This window comes from Labrus bergylta, chromosome 11 (genome assembly GCF_963930695.1).
Source record: "Labrus bergylta chromosome 11, fLabBer1.1, whole genome shotgun sequence".
NCBI lineage: Eukaryota > Metazoa > Chordata > Actinopteri > Labriformes > Labridae > Labrus > Labrus bergylta.
This window is the reverse complement of record NC_089205.1, coordinates 4,064,755-4,083,472: the sequence shown is the minus strand read 5'-3', so window position 1 is coordinate 4,083,472 and position 18,718 is coordinate 4,064,755. Positions and strand designations below refer to the sequence as shown.

The following is an 18,718-nucleotide window of genomic DNA, read 5'->3' as shown; positions in this document are numbered from 1 at the left end:
TTGAAATAAATGTTCGTCAGGTAAGCAATTGTTTTAACGCCCACTTTGTTCATTCTCCATTCTCTTTTCATTTGTATGGCACTCATGTCTATCTTTGGCTCAGTGTACAGCCATGGAGGTAAAACTACCGTCAGTCTTGGTCTCTGGGGAGGTAGTGGAGGTAAAACCATAGACTGGGGAAAACTGGAGGTAAATACCAATATTTACAGTTTATGTTAAAACCGTAAGAGTGAGCAGACAGTTTGCGTCCACAGAGTTGCAGCACTGACGTCTGGTGGCCAAAGGTTAATACTGCATTGAATTCTCTTGTTGGGTAATGGTCACTTCATAAACTCTTCTGATTTCTGTAGATAAACAATCCAGTTGAAGACTCAAAGTTACCAGAAACGACTATCATAAATACTTTTGTTATAAAAGCGCGTGCATAACAATATTCTGAACTTTTTTTCTAAATCTAAATTGAATTCTAGAAATGAACAAACAATCAGACATATCAGTCAACAAAAAAGATATAGGTACAAGGGAAATTGTCAAAATACTACCACTACTATACTACTGCTACTACTACTACTTATAATAACAATAATAATAATATTAATAATAGTTCCACAGACACACGGACAGACTCATTTAGAAAAAAAATCTGAAAAAATTGAATTTATTGGTATGGATGTTTGTTTACTAACACAAGAGACTCAAAATAACATTTTAATTCAAACTTAAAAGAGGACGTTGACCTAAGAACTTCTGCCTAATGAATATGAAATGATGCCAATACAATAAAGAGTATGAAATGAGTGTGCAGTTTCTTTTTTATCTTTACATGTAAAATAAGTGAAAACATTTTTATCTTTAATGTTAAAACCATAGACTGTATAGAACATGCATGTAGTCTCAGTGACGTCAATCATTGTTTTACTGACGAGGAACATTAAATCCTAATGATATCTAACGTTTGATCAATTTAGAAACTAGTAAAGAGGTGGAGCTTAGAGGTAGAGTGGCACAGGCGGCCTCCATTGGTCACTAGCTGTCTTAAAGTCTTTTCAAACAAACCAGCACCCCACAAGGTTTCTGGTTGTTTCCTCAACAGTAACTCACAGTTTTCTTCTTGTGGGTGATTTTGACATTATAAGGAAGAAAAGCTGTTAAAGATCCCATATTCTGCCCTTTTTGGGGTTCATATATTTAATCTATGTACCTACTTTTGTACGTTCACAATAGATAAAGTTCTAAAAAAGTGTCTGTTTTCATGTACTGCTCCTTCTTGCTCCCTCTACGCTCTGAGTCCGTCAGCTACACTCTGCTGAGCCCACACTGTTAGACCCCACGTGGGCCAAGTCTGCTCTGATTGGTCTGCCGATCTGCTCTGTCGTTATTGGTCAGTTGCTCAACACGGTTCTCAGAAATGTCCTGCCTCTTTTACCATATTGGGAATGCAGCCACTGGCTCCATCTGAGGGGAGCAAAAACATTAGCACCTTAGCACTACTGTGCTAAGGCAGGCTATGGCATATCGTGGGCGTGCTACAGAAGTTAACGGGCGTGCAACTTGAGCTGCAGGGCTTGCCACAACGAGCCAATGGACTTAGATCAGTGATCTCACACTGACAATGACGTTGCACTGACCAATTTTTATCGAGGGGGGCTAGAACCGAGCGTTACATGCAGCTAATGCTAAAGCTAACAGGAGGACGTAGGAGAAGCTGCGTTTCCGCGGACTTTGAATTTTTTCACATAGATGTGCCTAAACATGCACAGGACACATGGAAAACACACTAAAGAGCAAATAAAACCAGAAAAAGCAGAATATGGGACCTTTAAAATATGCGCTGCCATCCACATCTGTGTCGTTGGGTATCCCAGCAGCGACATGGACAGTTGCATTACGACGCCTACTACAACTTAGCCACGCCTCTAATTATGCCACTTCATGAATAATTTTCATAAAGTTATTCAAAAATTACCCCAAGTAGAATTTTAACCAATGCCTAAGTGACACCACCTATTATTTACTGCAGGGGGTTTGGAGGACAGTCGATGGCGGTCGCTATGCTGGAAATGCTGTCTCAACCTAACTTTCACTCAACCTAATGACATGCTAAGAAGTGGAACTGAGGCGGGTTCAAGTCCTCCTGACAAACAGCCTCACCGCTAGAGTTCATCCCCTATACAGCGTGGGCCAATCGAGACATGAGCTAATCAGACCTATTTAGATTTTTTGAAGCAGGCTGTAAACATGTTCATTTCTGCTGTAAAAACAGGCTTTTTAGAATGGGTGTGTATGTGACTTCTGGGACTCCTGGTGCCAGCCTCTAGTGGACACTGGACAAACTGCAGAACTGAATTTGAACTTTCGCACTGGCTTCATTTTTGAACATCGAATGTAGCCACTCGGTTTAGGCAGCCAGCCTCAAGCCAAATGCAGTCTTCAACTTGTATCAGTAATATTCTGATAATGTAACTCTTCTGGATACCTAAAACAAAAGTGAATGGAGGACTTGCCGGAAAACATGCTGTTTCACTGTGATGATTTTTAAGGATCAGGTGAATTTTTACTCCATTTTTCTAAAAAGCCTTGTGGTATAGAAAATGGTTGTATGGACGTTATTAATCCAATATGCCTTTCTCAGGAAAGAAAGCAAGCAGGAAGCTCCAGGAATTAGAAATAAAGCTAATAATAATGCACTCAGAACTGCAGGTCCTCAAGTAGCTCCTTCAGGTGTATCACCCCAGGAAACAGATAAAGATGAGGAGAGAGTACTATCAGTGAGGATACAATTACATAATGACTGTTGATTCTGATTCTGATTGATGTGATTCTCACATTAAAGATGCTTGGGCAGAGCTTTGCAGAGCCCTGGATCGGAACAAATGCAACACGATAAGATCGATGGCCAGATCCAAAGTAACCTGTATGCTTCAGTTTTTGGTTCTTGTTTTTGTTGTTGTTCACATGTGCATATCCTCTCCTAAAATCAATGACATTTCTCATTTTCAATAGTTGACATGTTGTCTTTTAAATAAAATATGAGGGTTTAATGTTTCTCAAATCATCACATTTAACAGTTCTAGTAGGGAGAATATGACTACACATGTTCATGCTGTGTTTTATACTGGAACACAATGAGAGCTTCATTTTCTGAATTTTTACTGGTTTAAAAATTCATCATCCCTATCAGACAAAATTCATATGAAATCTTTGGAGAATCGTTGGGATTGTTGTTTGACCTGTAAGTAGCACTATCAGCAAATGTACCACTTACTGTATTGTGACCTGTGACAATATTTTGAAGAGAGCCCTGATGGTCTTATCAGCCCACTAACATTTACTCTACAGTGTGTTTGCATAGAGGTCAACTGTCCCATGCTGGGTCAAGTGCAAAAACACAGAACTGAATTACTGCAACACTGATTTGTCCTGCTTTCTTTTCTCTCTCAAACCATAGCTAACACACATACAATAATTTCACTCAATGTTTGTGTAATCTTTGTTTTCTCCTTTACCGTAAGAAGTGGAGAGGTGGAGGGGGATTAAGGAAACTTCACAGGACCTTGTTGGTTGACGGCCTGCCAGAACAACCCCCCCCCCCCCACCACCGGATTGTTGATGGACAGTCTGCCTCCCCCCACCCCCTTGCTCCCTATCCCTCTTCCTGCATCTTATCCCATCTCTCCCCCTATCCCTTTTGGGATCTGGCCGAAGATTTCTGCCTTTTAATAAGGCAGTTTTTTTCTTACCACTGTAACTTTTGCTGCTTTGCTAAAGTGCTCATGATGGATAGGCCGGGTCTTTGTAATATAGCAATAAGTAAGGTATTTTACCTGCTTTTTATAACATAACAATGAGTAAGGTCTTTTTACCTGCTCTTATGTAATGTTAACAGACAAAGAGTAAGGTATTTTACCTGCTTTTTGTAAAGTGTCTTGAGATAACACTTGTTATGAGTTGACGCTATACAAAAATAAATTGAATTGAATTGAATTGATGTTTACTCATAACTGATAAATAAAACACACATGATAATATTTATAATTATATGAATATGTCTGAAACAAAGAAAAGAAAAATAAATATCCACTCTAACGGTGCACTATGGAGTTATTAGAGAAATGTGAAAGTTAAATAAGTGTACATATTCAGAGTTATGTTCATAACTCTATACACAATCTGTCCTCAGAGGGAAATGTGGTCCCTGTATCACTGTTTGAAGATAAAATGCAATGCGAGAAGTTATGGTGGGGGGTCCGCAACTTTGAGTAAAGTTTGTGTATTCAGTTTAAAAAATATAGCATAGAATTTTTTCACTACTCCAACTTTCAAATGTCACCACCAAAACTCCTTTAACATAATTTAATACAAAATGAAAATCCCAGAAATATGAACACCATTAAATCACTCTAGAATATAAAATACAGAGTTTTAAGGATTTAAAGCTAATGTCACTGAGAGTCTCGTCATTTAATATTATATGTGACAACTTGTGAAGAACCTTTTGGTCAGTTATTTCATTGTTTAGCCACCTCATGCATCATTTAAGAAAGATACAGTAAATCTAAGCACTTTGTATCACATTGTATTTTATTGATCAAGTACTTAGACAATTTTTTGATACCACGTGTTTTAAAACGTTAAGATCTCTTTGATTTGAATGATCAGTGTCAAGACGTACCAAACCTTTAAAAAAACAACATCTGCGGGGCACTGGTGGCGCAGTGGTTAGTGCGCGTGCCCCATGTATGGAGGCTGTGGTCCTCAAAGCAGGCGGCTAAGGTTCAAATCCAACCTGTGGCCCCTTTCCCGCGTGTCATTCCCCCCTCGCTCTCTCCCTGATTTCTGACTCTATCCACTGTCCTATCTCTCCAATAAAGGCACAAAAAGACCAAAATAAATCTTTAAAAAAAAAACAACAACATCCGCTTCATCATAGGAGACGAATGAATCCATCAACAATTTCCACACAACTCTACTGGAAACGTTTTTGTGCAATTAAGACAGTGTACAGGAGTTTGCCTGTAAATGTTTATAATTGAAACAGAAAATGACCCAATATTGGGCGCCTTGGACTTCTATTAGTAATACTGTGGTATCAAAACAGGTCTAGATATCATTTGATTTGATGTGCAGCCTGCTCTCTAGTGGATTATATGTGTACTGCATGTGTAGGGTTGTATTCATCAGGATTTAACCTTACAACAAACAATTCAGATTTTTTTCTTTTTTGTTGTTGTTGTTAGTTTAATCTAACCATTTTAAAAGTGTGTATGATGATTCATGAGTCATTGAGCTTTGAAACTTGCCTGATCAAGCTGGTTAAGAGGGTTTATTTCTGTTAGCCTCAAACGCTGTATTAACTTGATATTTATAAATGATTGACATATGAAAAACAAATAGAGGAGGTAAACAAATAGAGCAGGGCATAGGCAGGGGTTTATAAGTGATGTCCAGTCTGAGGCTCATTGCAGTCAGTCATGGATCGTCCTGGGACTCAGATGTGGACACTTTGTGTCTTGATGACCTGGATGTGCGTCGCTCTGGCAGCTCCGTAAGTTTACCTGCAGCAAATCAAAGAATTTCTATCATGGTTTTCTTTTTGTGTGTAATCAATCAGTTTGTATGTATGTTATTTTTTTTTTTGGTGCTGCATCATCCTTATGATTCACCCACTTATGTTAACTTGATATTTATAAATGATTGACATAATGGAAATCAAATAGAGGAGAATACAGGATTATTTACTTTTTTTTTGTGATGTATGTGTTTCTTTGTGTAGACATTACATGGTAGCCATACCTGCAGTTGTCGAGGCTGGGGCTGAATCTCGCTTCAGCGTGAGTCTCATGAAGCCTAGCGGGATTATGGTCATGACGATCACTTTGAGGACCAAGCAAGCAACTCTGACACTCTTGCACAAGATATCCAGTCTGGAGTTTCACAACGTCTTTAAGTTCCAGGTCAGCTATAAAGATGGAGTTTGACGAACTTTGTTTATTTCCTAAAAGTCCATTGAGAGTGTTAAAGCCAGTGAAAACCTAAATTCAAAAAGCCATCCAGGTCATATAGGTGTTTTGTAATCAAAACAGTTGTAATCCAAATTTTCAATATTGTAATAACAGTTTCTATTACTATAAAAGTTGTATTGTCCAATTCAGGAAAATGTGTAAATGCTGCTCTTTGGCTGTTTTCACTTTCTCATCTTTGTTTAACGATTAAACATTGGATCAGTGGAGCCACTAAAAACCCAACTCTATCACAAGTCATGAGCATCAATATGAAGCTTAATGGTGTCCCGACAAAGGGTGTTCATCCTCAAAACATTTAGCAGATATAGAATGTGAGAACAAAGGGTTAATCTGAAATAATATCATTTGTTCTGTCTGAACCGACCACGTAGTGTCTGCTGTTATTGATTACTGTCTTTGTTGCATTATTGTTGCTTTGTCAGTTTTTTATTCTTATTTTTGAACTGCTTTCACAATTACTCAATCGATGTAACTTTAAAAGAATAAGAGGTACTTCATTTTCATCTTACACCCTTTCAGAACAGATGGGTTATAAATGTAATCTTTATATTAAGTATGATGTCATTCATTGTTTCTGCTGTTTTCATTTTATGTTGGAAACAAAGGAAAAGAGAAAATGAAATAAGAGCAGCTTGAATACTATTACTCAAGGTTTTCAACAGAGTCTATAAAATAATTAGGTTCACTGCAGTTTTGTCGTCATGAGTTTTTTAAATATCTAATAGAGCTCTTCTTCCCACACAGGTTCCATCAGGGCTGAAAGATGAGGTGGCAGATTTTGAGGTGGAGCTCCGAGGGGCAAAGTTTTACTCAAAAGAAGTCAGGAAAGTCATGATCAGAACCTACGAACCAATGACATTCGTCCAAACGGATAAACCGATCTACCTCCCAGGACAAACAGGTAAAAACCTTTCATGCATGAGTTATCAAAAAACCATACCAACATGTTTTTAATGTTGTTTTACTAATTTGTTTGGATACACAAAGTGATGCTAATTTTTTCTATCAATAATTTTGAAGAAGTTACAGAGTTATTGTCTACAAGTGGTACCCAAAGCGGGGGTCGGGACCCCCTAGGGGGTCATGAGATATTGAGTGGAGTCCCGAGATGCCTTCTTCTAAAAAATACAAATTCAAATGGATTTAAAAACAGATTGTGAAACTTTACAAAAACGTTGCTCAATTCAATAGAAACCATGGTCATTAAGGGATTATTGTGTCAAAAATCCTTCAAATGTCTGTTGCTCTTTACAAATAAAAACACTACACACAGAAGCGGCTGTGGCTCAGTTGGTATTAGTCAATTCAGGGTTAAGTGTCTTGCCCAAGGACACATCGGACATGCTGCTGCAGGAGAGACGACTCTACCAACTGAGCCACAACCGCCCCCTTTTTCATTTACCATTTACACCACCTGTGTGTTTGTTTATGAAAATTGTCCTCTTAGTGCTACAGACGAAACATGGACATTATGTGTGATCTGCTACTGGCCTTTCTTAACATTCAATTACTAATATAAATGTATGATTTTATGCTGTTGTGTTCTTTTGTGTTGCTCTAATGTCAGTGTTTGGAGGCCTTTTAGGGCGTGTAATGTTTTTTTTTTTACCCCTTTAATAAATAGAGTTGAACCAAGATGATGTAAACAATATGGTTTCACTTTTGACAGTTTATTAAATCTGTATGGACTGTTTCAGCTTCCTCTGAATTCTTCTCCTCTCTCAGTGAAATTCAGAGTGGTCACCATCGACACCAAGTTCAGACCTGCAACCCAGCTGGTGAGTGTTTGAACCGACATGCTCCTTCTTTACATTTACACCGTTAACTCGGGTACGTTTGCTACTGTATTCTAATACACTGGTTCCAAACCTGGGGGCGCCTGAGATCTCGGGGGGGAGGCTCTGTCTGCTCTGACGTTGTCAAAATACGTGTTGCACATACATGTATGAATAAAATCATAAAAACATACTGGGAAATGAATACAAAGGTCTTTTGGTAAGAACACATCTGTAGGCCTATTCTGATGGGATTTTATCAATGAAAACTATTAACATGTACATCCAACATACTGTATATGCCCTGTTGTTAATTTTTGTAGCTTTTCATGACTCCTAAAAATAAACCTGGGTACAGCCAGTGTGGATACACGCCTTTTAAAATCAGTAGTTCAAACCAGAGAGAAGCATATTTACAGAGTTAATCTTTTATTTATATGTCATCAATTACTGAAGAATATTATTTGTTCATTTGAATCAGGAAATTCAATGTTGGGATCAGCTACATGGTGAAATATTAGATTAGCTGATTCATTTGTTTTTAAGTTGTTTGCTGTCTGTCTGTGTGTCTGTCTGTGTGTCTGTCTGTCTGTCTGTCTGTCTGTCTGTCTGTCTGTCTGTCTGTCTGTGTCTCTTTCTGTGTGTCTGTCTGTCTGTCTGTGTGTCTGTCTGTGTGTCTGTCTGTCTGTCTGTCTGTCTGTCTTTCTGTGTGTCTGTCTGTCTGTCTGTGTGTCTGTCTGTCTGTGTGTCTGTGTGTCTGTCTGTCTGTCTGTCTGTCTGTGTGTCTGTCTGTCTGTCTGTCTGTCTTTCTGTGTGTCTGTCTGTCTGTCTGTCTGTCTGTGTGTCTGTCTGTCTGTCTGTCTGTGTGTCTGTCTGTGTGTCTGTCTGTGTGTGTGTCTGTCTGTCTGTCTGTGTGTCTGTCTGTCTGTGTGTCTGTCTGTGTGTCTGTGTGTCTGTCTGTGTGTCTGTCTGTCTGTGTGTCTGTCTGTCTGTCTGTCTGTCTGTGTGTCTGTCTGTCTGTCTGTCTGTCTGTCTGTCTGTCTGTCTGTCTGTCTGTCTGTCTGTCTGTGTGTCTGTCTGTCTGTCTGTGTGTCTGTCTGTCTGTGTCTCTGTCTGTCTGTGTGTCTGTCTGTCTGTCTGTATGTCTGTCTGTCTGTCTGTCTGTCTGTCTGTCTGTGTGTGTGTCTGTCTGTCTGTCTGTCTGTCTGTGTGTCTGTCTGTCTGTCTGTCTGTCTGTCTGTGTGTCTGTCTGTCTGTCTGTGTGTCTGTCTGTCTGTGTCTCTGTCTGTCTGTGTGTCTGTCTGTGTGTCTGTCTGTCTGTCTGTCTGTGCGTCTGTCTGTGTGTCTGTCTGTCTGTGTGTCTGTCTGTCTGTGTGTCTGTCTGTCTGTCTGTCTGTGTCTCTGTCTGTCTGTCTGTCTGTCTGTCTGTCTGTGTCTCTGTCTGTCTGTGTGTCTGTCTGTCTGTCTGTCTGTGTGTCTGTCTGTGTGTCTGTCTGTGTGTCTGTCTGTGTGTCTGTCTGTCTGTCTGTCTGTGTCTCTGTCTGTCTGTCTGTCTGTCTGTCTGTCTGTGTCTCTGTCTGTCTGTGTGTCTGTCTGTGTGTCTGTCTGTCTGTCTGTCTGTGTGTCTGTCTGTCTGTCTGTCTGTCTGTGTGTCTGTCTGTCTGTGTGTCTGTCTGTCTGTGTGTCTGTCTGTGTGTCTGTCTGTCTGTCTGTGTGTCTGTGTCTCTGTCTGTCTGTCTGTGTGTCTGTCTGTCTGTGTGTCTGTGTGTCTGTCTGTGTGTCTGTCTGTCTGTGTCTCTGTCTGTCTGTCTGTGTGTCTGTCTGTGTGTCTGTCTGTCTGTGTGTCTGTCTGTCTGTGTGTCTGTCTGTCTGTCTGTCTGTGTGTCTGTGTGTCTGTCTGTCTGTCTGTGTGTCTGTCTGTCTGTCTGTCTGTCTGTCTGTCTGTCTGTGTGTCTGTGTCTCTGTCTGTCTGTCTGTGTGTCTGTCTGTCTGTCTGTCTGTCTGTCTGTCTGTCTGTCTGTGTGTCTGTGTCTAATTGTTTTGGATCAAACAAAAGGCGGACAACAATCATTTGGGGGACATGACAGGTAGAAAGTTGTGTTTATTTGAAGGTGAAAATACTCTTATAGTGCTTCATGTTTGGCAGATAAATCGTTATATCACAGGAACGCTGGATTAAAACCGGGAAAATGTATTTTTCATTTCATGGTGACTTTAACAACAACAAACATGTCCTTTAAATATCTCTCTTTGTCTCTCCCTGCAGTACGACATCATCAACCTCGAGGTAAGGCGATTTGTACACAGAATTTATTCTCATCTAATTCTAGTATTTGTACTTCCTGGTCTCTATCTATATCAGGACAAAGTGCTCTTTTTCTTATACTATGAAGATGAGGAAATGATCTAAAATCACTTCAAACAGATTGTTTTACATTTTGGTTTCCAGTGAACCTCATAGTTGCAAGGTTTGTGAATGTTTTTGTGTTAGATCAATTGTGTTACATTTAATGTTTTTGACCTTAAGGGCCACCATACACCATTTGTAACTGTACGCTAAATGAAGCCTACCATTGAATAGATTTGGATCTGTTTGAGGCTGGAATTAAAGGTTGTCATACTTTAGGCTTTGAGCTTTATTGAAAGTGTGTGGCTCAGTTTCTTCTGTCATCTTGTTGTAAAGAAGCTGAAAAAGAAAACACAACAAAGAGAACAATAGCATACTTTTATTGCCTTGCATTTAACAGGACCCTAATAGCAACAAGATTGGACAGTGGTTGAAAGAAACATCCAATGGCAAAATATTGCAGCTGTCCTTCTCCTTGAACGCTGAGGCCCGTGAAGGAATCTATAACATCATTGTGTCAATTGGGGAAAACAAAATTTATTGGAATTTCAAGGTTGAGAAATATGGTAAGTTGTGGGTAATTAGTTTTTCTCCCATTGCAATACATTTTTTAATAAAGCGACATTCTAACAATGCAAACAATTATTGTTTGTCTGCAGTTTTGCCTAAATTTGAAGTAAATATAAAGGCACCCGATAAAGTCAGTATTGGGCAGGAAGAAATCAAAGTTAAAGTTTGTGCACAGTAAGTCAAATCTCTGTCACTCCTCACACTCTTCAATAATCTAAAATAGTTTCACTTTGGGAAGAAACTGTTGAAAAACATTCTTAATAATTTTCTCCATCTCTTCAGGTACACATACAAACAGTCTGTGCCAGGCCTTATTACAGCTGAGATGTGCAGACCTCTTTATCGGTATATCAGGGAAACAGAGGATATAAAGCCCCCTTGCTTCGTGGAGACAATGGAGGTACAGTTGCCATAGTGACATGCTCATCCCCCTGCTGCCAAACCTTTTTTTCAATATTTTTTTATATCATGTACTGTATCATATTTTCTTTTAGGCGGATGAGTCAGGATGTGCCACTTTTGTCTTCAAGATGTCCACTTTCAAAAAAATTGTAAAAGTGGTGCAGGCGTCGCTGCTGCTCAGTGCCAAAGTGGAGGAGGAGGAAACAGGCAAGACTATGACTTCAACAACATTAATATTTTGAAAAGAGTTATACAATACAGGTAGATATCACAAAGTATAAAAAGAGTTGTAACACGCTGGCCTCTTTTTCAGGAATAACACATCAACAAGAGAAAAGGATTGAGATTTCCTTTGTTATCGGAAAGCTGATATTTATTGACACACCAAAGGTTTACGCGATGGGATCAGACGTGGAAGGAAAAGTAAGTATGATTCTCAACATCAGGAGAGGTTTCTTCTGGAAAAGAATGATCCAGATTTGGAAATCCTTTTTTCTATCCAAGATCAGGTAATCCAGTTTACTTTGGCCAGAATTTAAATTAATTAAGACTCTAATTAGGACTTTCTAATATATACTTTGTCCACACGGGGACGCCAAAATCCACACAAACAGAGAGAGCCCGACAGTTGCTCTTTATCAAATATCTTTTGTTTAATATTGAAGCAAAATTGATTTTTTTTAACAACTCCAATGTCTACCTTATCGGCTATGTCATAGTAACAATCAAGCAATTCAAGAGCAAAATCTTTTTTCAAAAGTTTACTGGTATATCAACATCATTGTAAAAATGCTTTGTGAATTCTGTTCAACTAAGTCATATGTTTTATTCCATCTTGTTCCTGTAGCCCGAATCCAGCTCTCTGCTGGGATCACAATATTTCAGAATTTGTGGATCAAAGTTATCCAAGTCTGATTCAAAATGATTGAACAACACATACTTAATGTTTTCTCTCTATATAAAACCTCCCTCCAACTCATATTTTTTTATCAGTAATGTGATTTATATTATTGTAGTCATTCACTGCCTGGTAAGGCTATTGTTAGCCCGTTAGCGCTCGTTATCAGAGCAGCTTGTGCTCTGTTGCTCTGCTCCACACACACACACACACACACCTGCACACACACACACTCTCATACACTCTACTCCTGCTCTCTGACTGGCAGCGCACACACATTTCTCCGCTCTGCTGTTTGTATTTTTTTTTTTGACGCACAGTGGGGGGAAAAATGGATCTTGAAAGTGAGACAGAACACCTCTAGCATTTGAGTCCCATCTTGAAAAAAACATACTCACACTAGTGATGTGTAGTTCGTGAACGATCCGTTCAAAACGAATGAATCATCTGGGTGAATGAACTGAATCACTTACTGAAAAGAGTCGTTCATTTCTCAACTTCAGTTGCGCTCTCCTCTCTCCCGTTTCGTATCTCTCTCCAGACCTTAAGAGTCGCTCAAAGCCCGCCCTCCCTCTCCCTTTCATGTCAGTGATACGTACTGACTGAACCAACAGGACGGAGTCGGTCGGGAGCTCTGTGTCACTAAAGCCCGCCCCTACTTCTCCCTCTCATGTCTCCAAAATTGAGGAAATAGCAAACATATTATTTAACATTTAGGTGTCGCGAAAATGTATGTGCTTTTTATAGCTGCTGTCATTTTACAAACGGCTTTTATATCCAACTCAATTTCACTCAGCTGACTGTTTTAACATCTACTAACGATCGTATTTCAGTCAATACAGTGTGTGTGTGTGTGTGTGTGTGACTGAGGCTGGTGACTCGCAGTCTCGCTCGTTCACGTTCACTGAACGAACTGAGGGGAAGAAAATGACTCGGAGGCGGAGCTCTCATTCAGTTCGTTCAGTTCGTTCACTGAACAAACTGAACGAGAGCTCCGCCTCCGAGTCTCTCTCTTCCTCTCAGTCAGTCAGTCAGTGAGTGATTTGTGTACTGAACGTACTGAACAGAACGGTCGGGGAAAATAAATGTGATTGTTTTAGCAGCTTTCAGTTTGTAACTGGAGCTATATCCATTTAAATTCTCAGCTCATTGGCTTATTATTCACCACCGGCTGTTCTCAGTATGATCGCGAGCAGAACTAAATGTTTGGCCGTGTTTCAGGTTATTAAATTCTGATTCACAGGCAGAGCTGCGGAGAAGTACCGAACGATTCGGTGAACAAATCTTTTGAACGAATCACTTTACTGAACTGATTCTACTGATTCAGTACACTGAAAAGAACTGCTTTTCCCATCACTAACTCACACGTCATCAGAATGTATTTTTTGATCAAAGTTCTATTTTGAATGAGTCAATTTGTCATCTTCGCAGTGGAATAAAAACAGTTTATAATCAGGCTGTTTCTGTGTCTGTAGCTTTAAATGTAAATGAGGTGTGTTTGACCACGCCCCCTCTCTGGAAGGTGATGTGGTGTCTTGGGCTTTCCTGCAACATGCCCATTTGTTAACAGTGGAAAGGCAGACTCAGAGGACAGAACAAACACCTGACGTGGGTGTGTCACCATCATGGGGGAGGGGTTACTCCCCTCTGTGATGTCACAAAAGGAAAATCTCCAAACATCGTGTTTGCACACACATTTTTTGAAAAGTGGAGCAGGCAAAAGACGGAGAGGATGAATTTTTCTCATAATTGTTTTTTTAGACAGGCTAGAGACACATACGTATTGGTGTTTTTGAAAAACATGGCAAAGTGTTTTTTTGCATTATACGGTATGTGACCTTTAATGCCATCAGATTACTTTTAAACAGCTGCTGCCTATAGTCCCTTTTTAACATGACTACTTAAGAAAAGTTGAAGTTCTTCTATGGGGCTAGACATTTGGACTGCTAACCAACAGAGTATTAATTAATATATATCCATGATCTTTTATCAATGAAACAATATAAACACCATTTAATATTTTGGAAGACATCTTTTATTTTTTTAAATGTCGTACTTTTATCATGATTCTAATATTTCTTGAACACTTAATGGGCTGGATTGATGTTTTCAGAGAGCCTGATTGAGTCCATAGGTACTCTGAAGTATTGTGCAGCCTCAGTGATATGCCTCTGTGCTTCTAACAGATCAAAGCAGTTGATTACGACGATACACCCATTCCTGACATGCCGGTGTACCTCTTTGAGGGTGAAATTAGGTCGGAACGACTCACAACTGACTGTGATGGAGTCGCAGATTTCACGTTCAGCACAGATGGATATAACGGTGACATCTACCTCAGTGTAAGTATAAATACAACACTTGATTTTTCTAATCACGATTATTTGTAATACAGTAGTGGTGGTTCTCCAAAGAACCCTCATGAGCTAATTTGTAGTGTTTCTTCTTTTGCAATGTAGCCAAGTAACACACCTGAGAGGAGACCACCTTACAATGTTGAAGAGGGATACTTTGAGATATTACAACACAAGATTTCCATGACCCGGGACGTTTCTGTGGATAGTAAAACAGTGAGCTCCCTGGAGGTGCAGAAGAAGGAGAAACCAATTCCCTGTGACACAGTGGAAAAAATTTCCGTCAAATTCACCATAGTGGGAGAGAGACAAGGCACTGCAACTTTTATTTACGTGGTAAGTGATGGATGTTCTCTCAGGGAAGATGTTTTGAAAATGATTTTTACATCAGATTATTGTCACCTGTCTTCAACGTTTACTTTAGTGCCTTTCATTTATATTTCTGTCTTTTTGTCAATTTGGTCTTTTTTCAAGGGCATAGAAATACATTTTGAAACATGACCTAGATTTGTCACTTGCATTTTAACTAATTAAATTAATTACATTTTGCACACAATGCTCTGACCTCAAGATAGGGATCAATTCAGAGGTCAATATGAACTCTGGAATTCTATTGATTTTGAGATTTGGCAGCAAAAAACAGAGAGCAGAGCATTAAATCTGGGGTAGATAGCTCACAGAACGCAAGAAGGGGTGAAGCTGTACAGAGGAAATCTGCACAAGTAACCAGGGTGGGATTTGATTGAGAGGCTGATTTATATCTTTTTTTTTCATTATTAGTATTGGTTTAGTCAAGTTAGAGACCTTAAAGATAGCTAAGTTGTGGTGCGTCCCACTCTCTCCCCCAACATGTCCTGTATCTCTTCAGCTGTACATTCAATTATTGCATAAATATTGCCCAAATAACTTAAAGACTACTTAAGAAATGAGGTTTTACCACTGCATTACTCATTCTCTGATCTCATTCTCAGGTCTTAGCCAGAGGAGCCATCGTCATGCAAGGATATGGCAAGATTGAAGTGCAAGATCAAACAGGTTGATAGCAAATGATTTTTAGGCTGGCTACACACTAGACAATTTTCTAGATTTTAAAAAACGTGGGAGACCACAGACACAAGGACAGTTTCAACTATTTTTTAATGATCGTCTGATCACACACATTAGACGATTTGGCCAAACCACAAGACCGCACAGCTGACATTTGGAATAAATATTTCACAGTAACGATTCCACGGACACGAGATGTCACAAACAAACTTGCATGTTCAAACATGACTTCAGAAGATAAAATGAAGGACAGCTGATCAGTATGTCTTGTGTGACGCCCACAAAATGTGTTGTCACATTTTATGTAATGTGTCTATGTTTTTATTTTGGAATAATATTACCAGGAAAGATCATCACTAATATGTGCTATAATAGCCAGTTAACAGTACAATTCAGTGTCACCAGCAGGAGGCAGTGTGGCGCTGGGCTTCTCCCATGCATGGACTCTCTTTGTTACGGGACTCTCGTTTCTTCCTCATTCTACCGAGTCAAGCTGAACTGAAAAGAAGCACAGTTGCCTGTCTCATTCTTTTCTTCTGTTACACAGAAATTCTCATCTGCTTATGGGATCTCATTTTGAGACCTGTAACAGATTTGTGGGGGCTCATCCGGGATCGGCATCGCCTGAGTAACAGCATACTGATCCAGTGATCTTTGGACCCAGGAGTGCCAGGCTGACGACGTGTGGCTGGAAGGAAAGGGGATTTGCAGTAGGCAGCTCAAGAGGTGAAAGGACCAGGTTATAGGGGCCCAAGCCTAAGGAGTGCAGCACTGTTAACCCACCAGACTACAGCACACAACATGTCTGACAACAAGAGAAAGAAACGTATTTGGTCCATTAGAAAAAGACTTCATCAGTTAAAAGCAGATGAGGCATATGAAATCGCCATTCACCTTGATCCAGTCAAAGGACTTGACTTGGCTGAGTTGAGCAGAGATGATGAAGAGAGCTGTGTTGAGTACATATCTGCTTATATGAACAGCCAAGAACTTGTCGGATTGGAAGATGAGGGTATGACCACGCTATTCCTCAAGTTAGCATCGAGGGTTTTTTAGTTAGTAGTCCGGTCAGGTCAACTCAATGGTCACCAGCTACTGCTAATGTTAAAACACCTGGGTCAGACAGCCTACATCCCTCTATAAGAAGAGGTAACCTCAATAGCCTGCACACATCCAACCCACCTGTCAGTCACCCATCATCTTCTCACTCACCTCAACTGGCTGCAGAAGAGCCACCTGTCCTCATTAGTGAGAGCCCGTCGAGATCTTCCACTGCTTCAAAGAAAAGAGTTCAAGATACATGGAGGACAGATAAGTGACACGACAGCAGACATTAGTTTTAACAGCATGTGCAAGCAGATCCAGGAAGGACGCAGAGAACAACATTCTGATGATGAGATCATTAAAGGGGTCCTGCAAATTATCAAGAGTGGAAATTTTAGAGATATGCTGACAAACAAAGAAGATCTTACAGTCGCCGAGCTGGAAAGTTTCTGGCAGTCCCATCTTGTGGAGAGGAGTTGTACAGAGCTCTTCCAAGAACTGATGTGTGCTCGGCAGCTTGACAATGAAGCTCCACAGCAGTTTATTTATCGTATGATCGGGCTGAAGCAAAAGATAATGTTTACATCCAAACAGACCAATTCATTAATCAAGTATGATGCTTCTACACTCCAGGGCGTTTTCCTGAATGCTGTCTACCAAGGCATGGGAGAGAGACATGAGAATGTCAGACGAGAGCTGAAACCACTCCTTGCTGATCCGACTGTTTCTGATGAAGCTCTGTTGAGACAGGTCATTCAGACAACAATGGAAGAAAGTGAGAGAAAGCACAGACTGGGACGCAGCTCCAGCCGCAAAGTGACACAAGCTCACAGCAACCTTGCTGAATCTGCAGAAACAAACAGTACCATGGGTGAGACCAAAGCAAAAGGTAAAGACAATGTTATCCAGAGACTAAGTGCCCAAGTAGAGGCTTTAACACAGGCAATGGAGGCCCTGAAAAAGTTAACCATACAGCACCAGGTGCCAGTCCACCAGCCTGGTTCTGATAGAACCAGACCAGAGAGAAAGACACCTAGACAATATGGATGTCCACAATGTGTAGCTCAAGCTAAACCAAACTGCAGCCACTGCTTTTCCTGTGGAGAAGAAGGCCATCGAGCTATAGGTTGCACAAGAAAACACAAGCAGTCGGGAAATGGCCATCGGTCAGGACAGAGGGACAACCCTTGACCGACTCAAAAGACAAGTCCCAACCCAAAAGTGGAGCAGAATTAAGATCACAAAAAGATGATAAAAATTCCAAACCACAGACAAAATGTCAACTGTACTCATCTGAGAAGATCGCTCCCCTGATAGGCAGAAAATCCCTGTTGAAATGTAGCATGAATGGTTATGCTATAACTGCATTACTAGACACGGGAGCTAATGTTAGCCTCATTGACTGAGCATGGAAGGACAAGTACTTACCCGAACAAGATATTTGCCCTTTAAGTCAACTAATGGAGGAAAGTCTCAGTGTGACAGCTGTAACAGGCGAGATACTATACGACGGATATGTAGAAGTAGTTGTAAACCTGCAAGGCAACGATGATCCAGACTTATCCATTCGAGTACCCTTCCTGGTGAGTCGACTCAAACTAGAAAGACCATTAGTTAGTTTTAATGTCATCCAGGAACTCATTATGAGTAATGAGAGCAGACCTAAAGTAATATCCATCCTTGTCAGCTTACTTACCGGAGCTTTGTCCATCGACAGTGCAAAGGAAGAAGCCATAGTGAGTTTCATACAGGCAGAGCAACAACAAAAAGAACAAAATGCTACAGTAAAGGTAGGCATGAAAGAAATCACTATTTATCCTGGTCAAATAGCTTACATTAAGTGCAGAGTGCCAGTAGATATCAGTGACTCCAACATACTTGTATTATTTGAGCCCAAATTAGAAACCACACCACTGGCACCCCTGAACATTGGTGAGGGGTTAATGGAAATTCAACAAACCAACTTTGTGTAAAAGTGCCTGTGTCAAACCATTCCAAAAACACTGTGACCCTGCCCAGCTCAACTGTCCTTGGCACCATTGAAGCAATTGATAAAGTGGTAGAGACAGACAAGACAAACAATGAGCACAACCAGGCTCAGGTCAACATTGCAAGTTCCTCACCTTCCCAAAACATGAACAACACTCTGTGGCACCCACCAGTGGATGTTAGTCATCAAAGTGAGGAACAACAGAAGGAAGCTAAGCAAATACTGTATGAGGAGTCAGGAGCTTCTGCTCGAGACGAAGGGGACATTG

The 18,718-nt window shown here is 40.3% G+C and overlaps 1 protein-coding gene across 1 annotated transcript in view; it reads left to right on the top strand.

Moving 5' to 3' along the window:
* The first annotated feature begins 5,461 nt into the window (after positions 1-5,461).
* LOC110001938 (alpha-2-macroglobulin-like protein 1) overlaps positions 5,462-18,718 on the top strand; it is a 39,284-nt gene continuing 26,027 nt past the window's right edge. Inside the window, exons 1-13 of the mRNA XM_065960729.1 lie at positions 5,462-5,545; positions 5,774-5,954; positions 6,768-6,924; positions 7,749-7,801; positions 10,065-10,085; positions 10,546-10,711; positions 10,805-10,889; positions 10,998-11,115; positions 11,210-11,324; positions 11,431-11,540; positions 14,202-14,397; positions 14,503-14,705; positions 15,341-15,404. Of these exons, the coding sequence (XP_065816801.1) occupies positions 5,472-5,545; positions 5,774-5,954; positions 6,768-6,924; positions 7,749-7,801; positions 10,065-10,085; positions 10,546-10,711; positions 10,805-10,889; positions 10,998-11,115; positions 11,210-11,324; positions 11,431-11,540; positions 14,202-14,397; positions 14,503-14,705; positions 15,341-15,404 (1,543 nt within the window). The 5' untranslated portion in view covers positions 5,462-5,471. The remainder of the gene's footprint in view (positions 5,546-5,773; positions 5,955-6,767; positions 6,925-7,748; positions 7,802-10,064; positions 10,086-10,545; positions 10,712-10,804; positions 10,890-10,997; positions 11,116-11,209; positions 11,325-11,430; positions 11,541-14,201; positions 14,398-14,502; positions 14,706-15,340; positions 15,405-18,718) is intronic.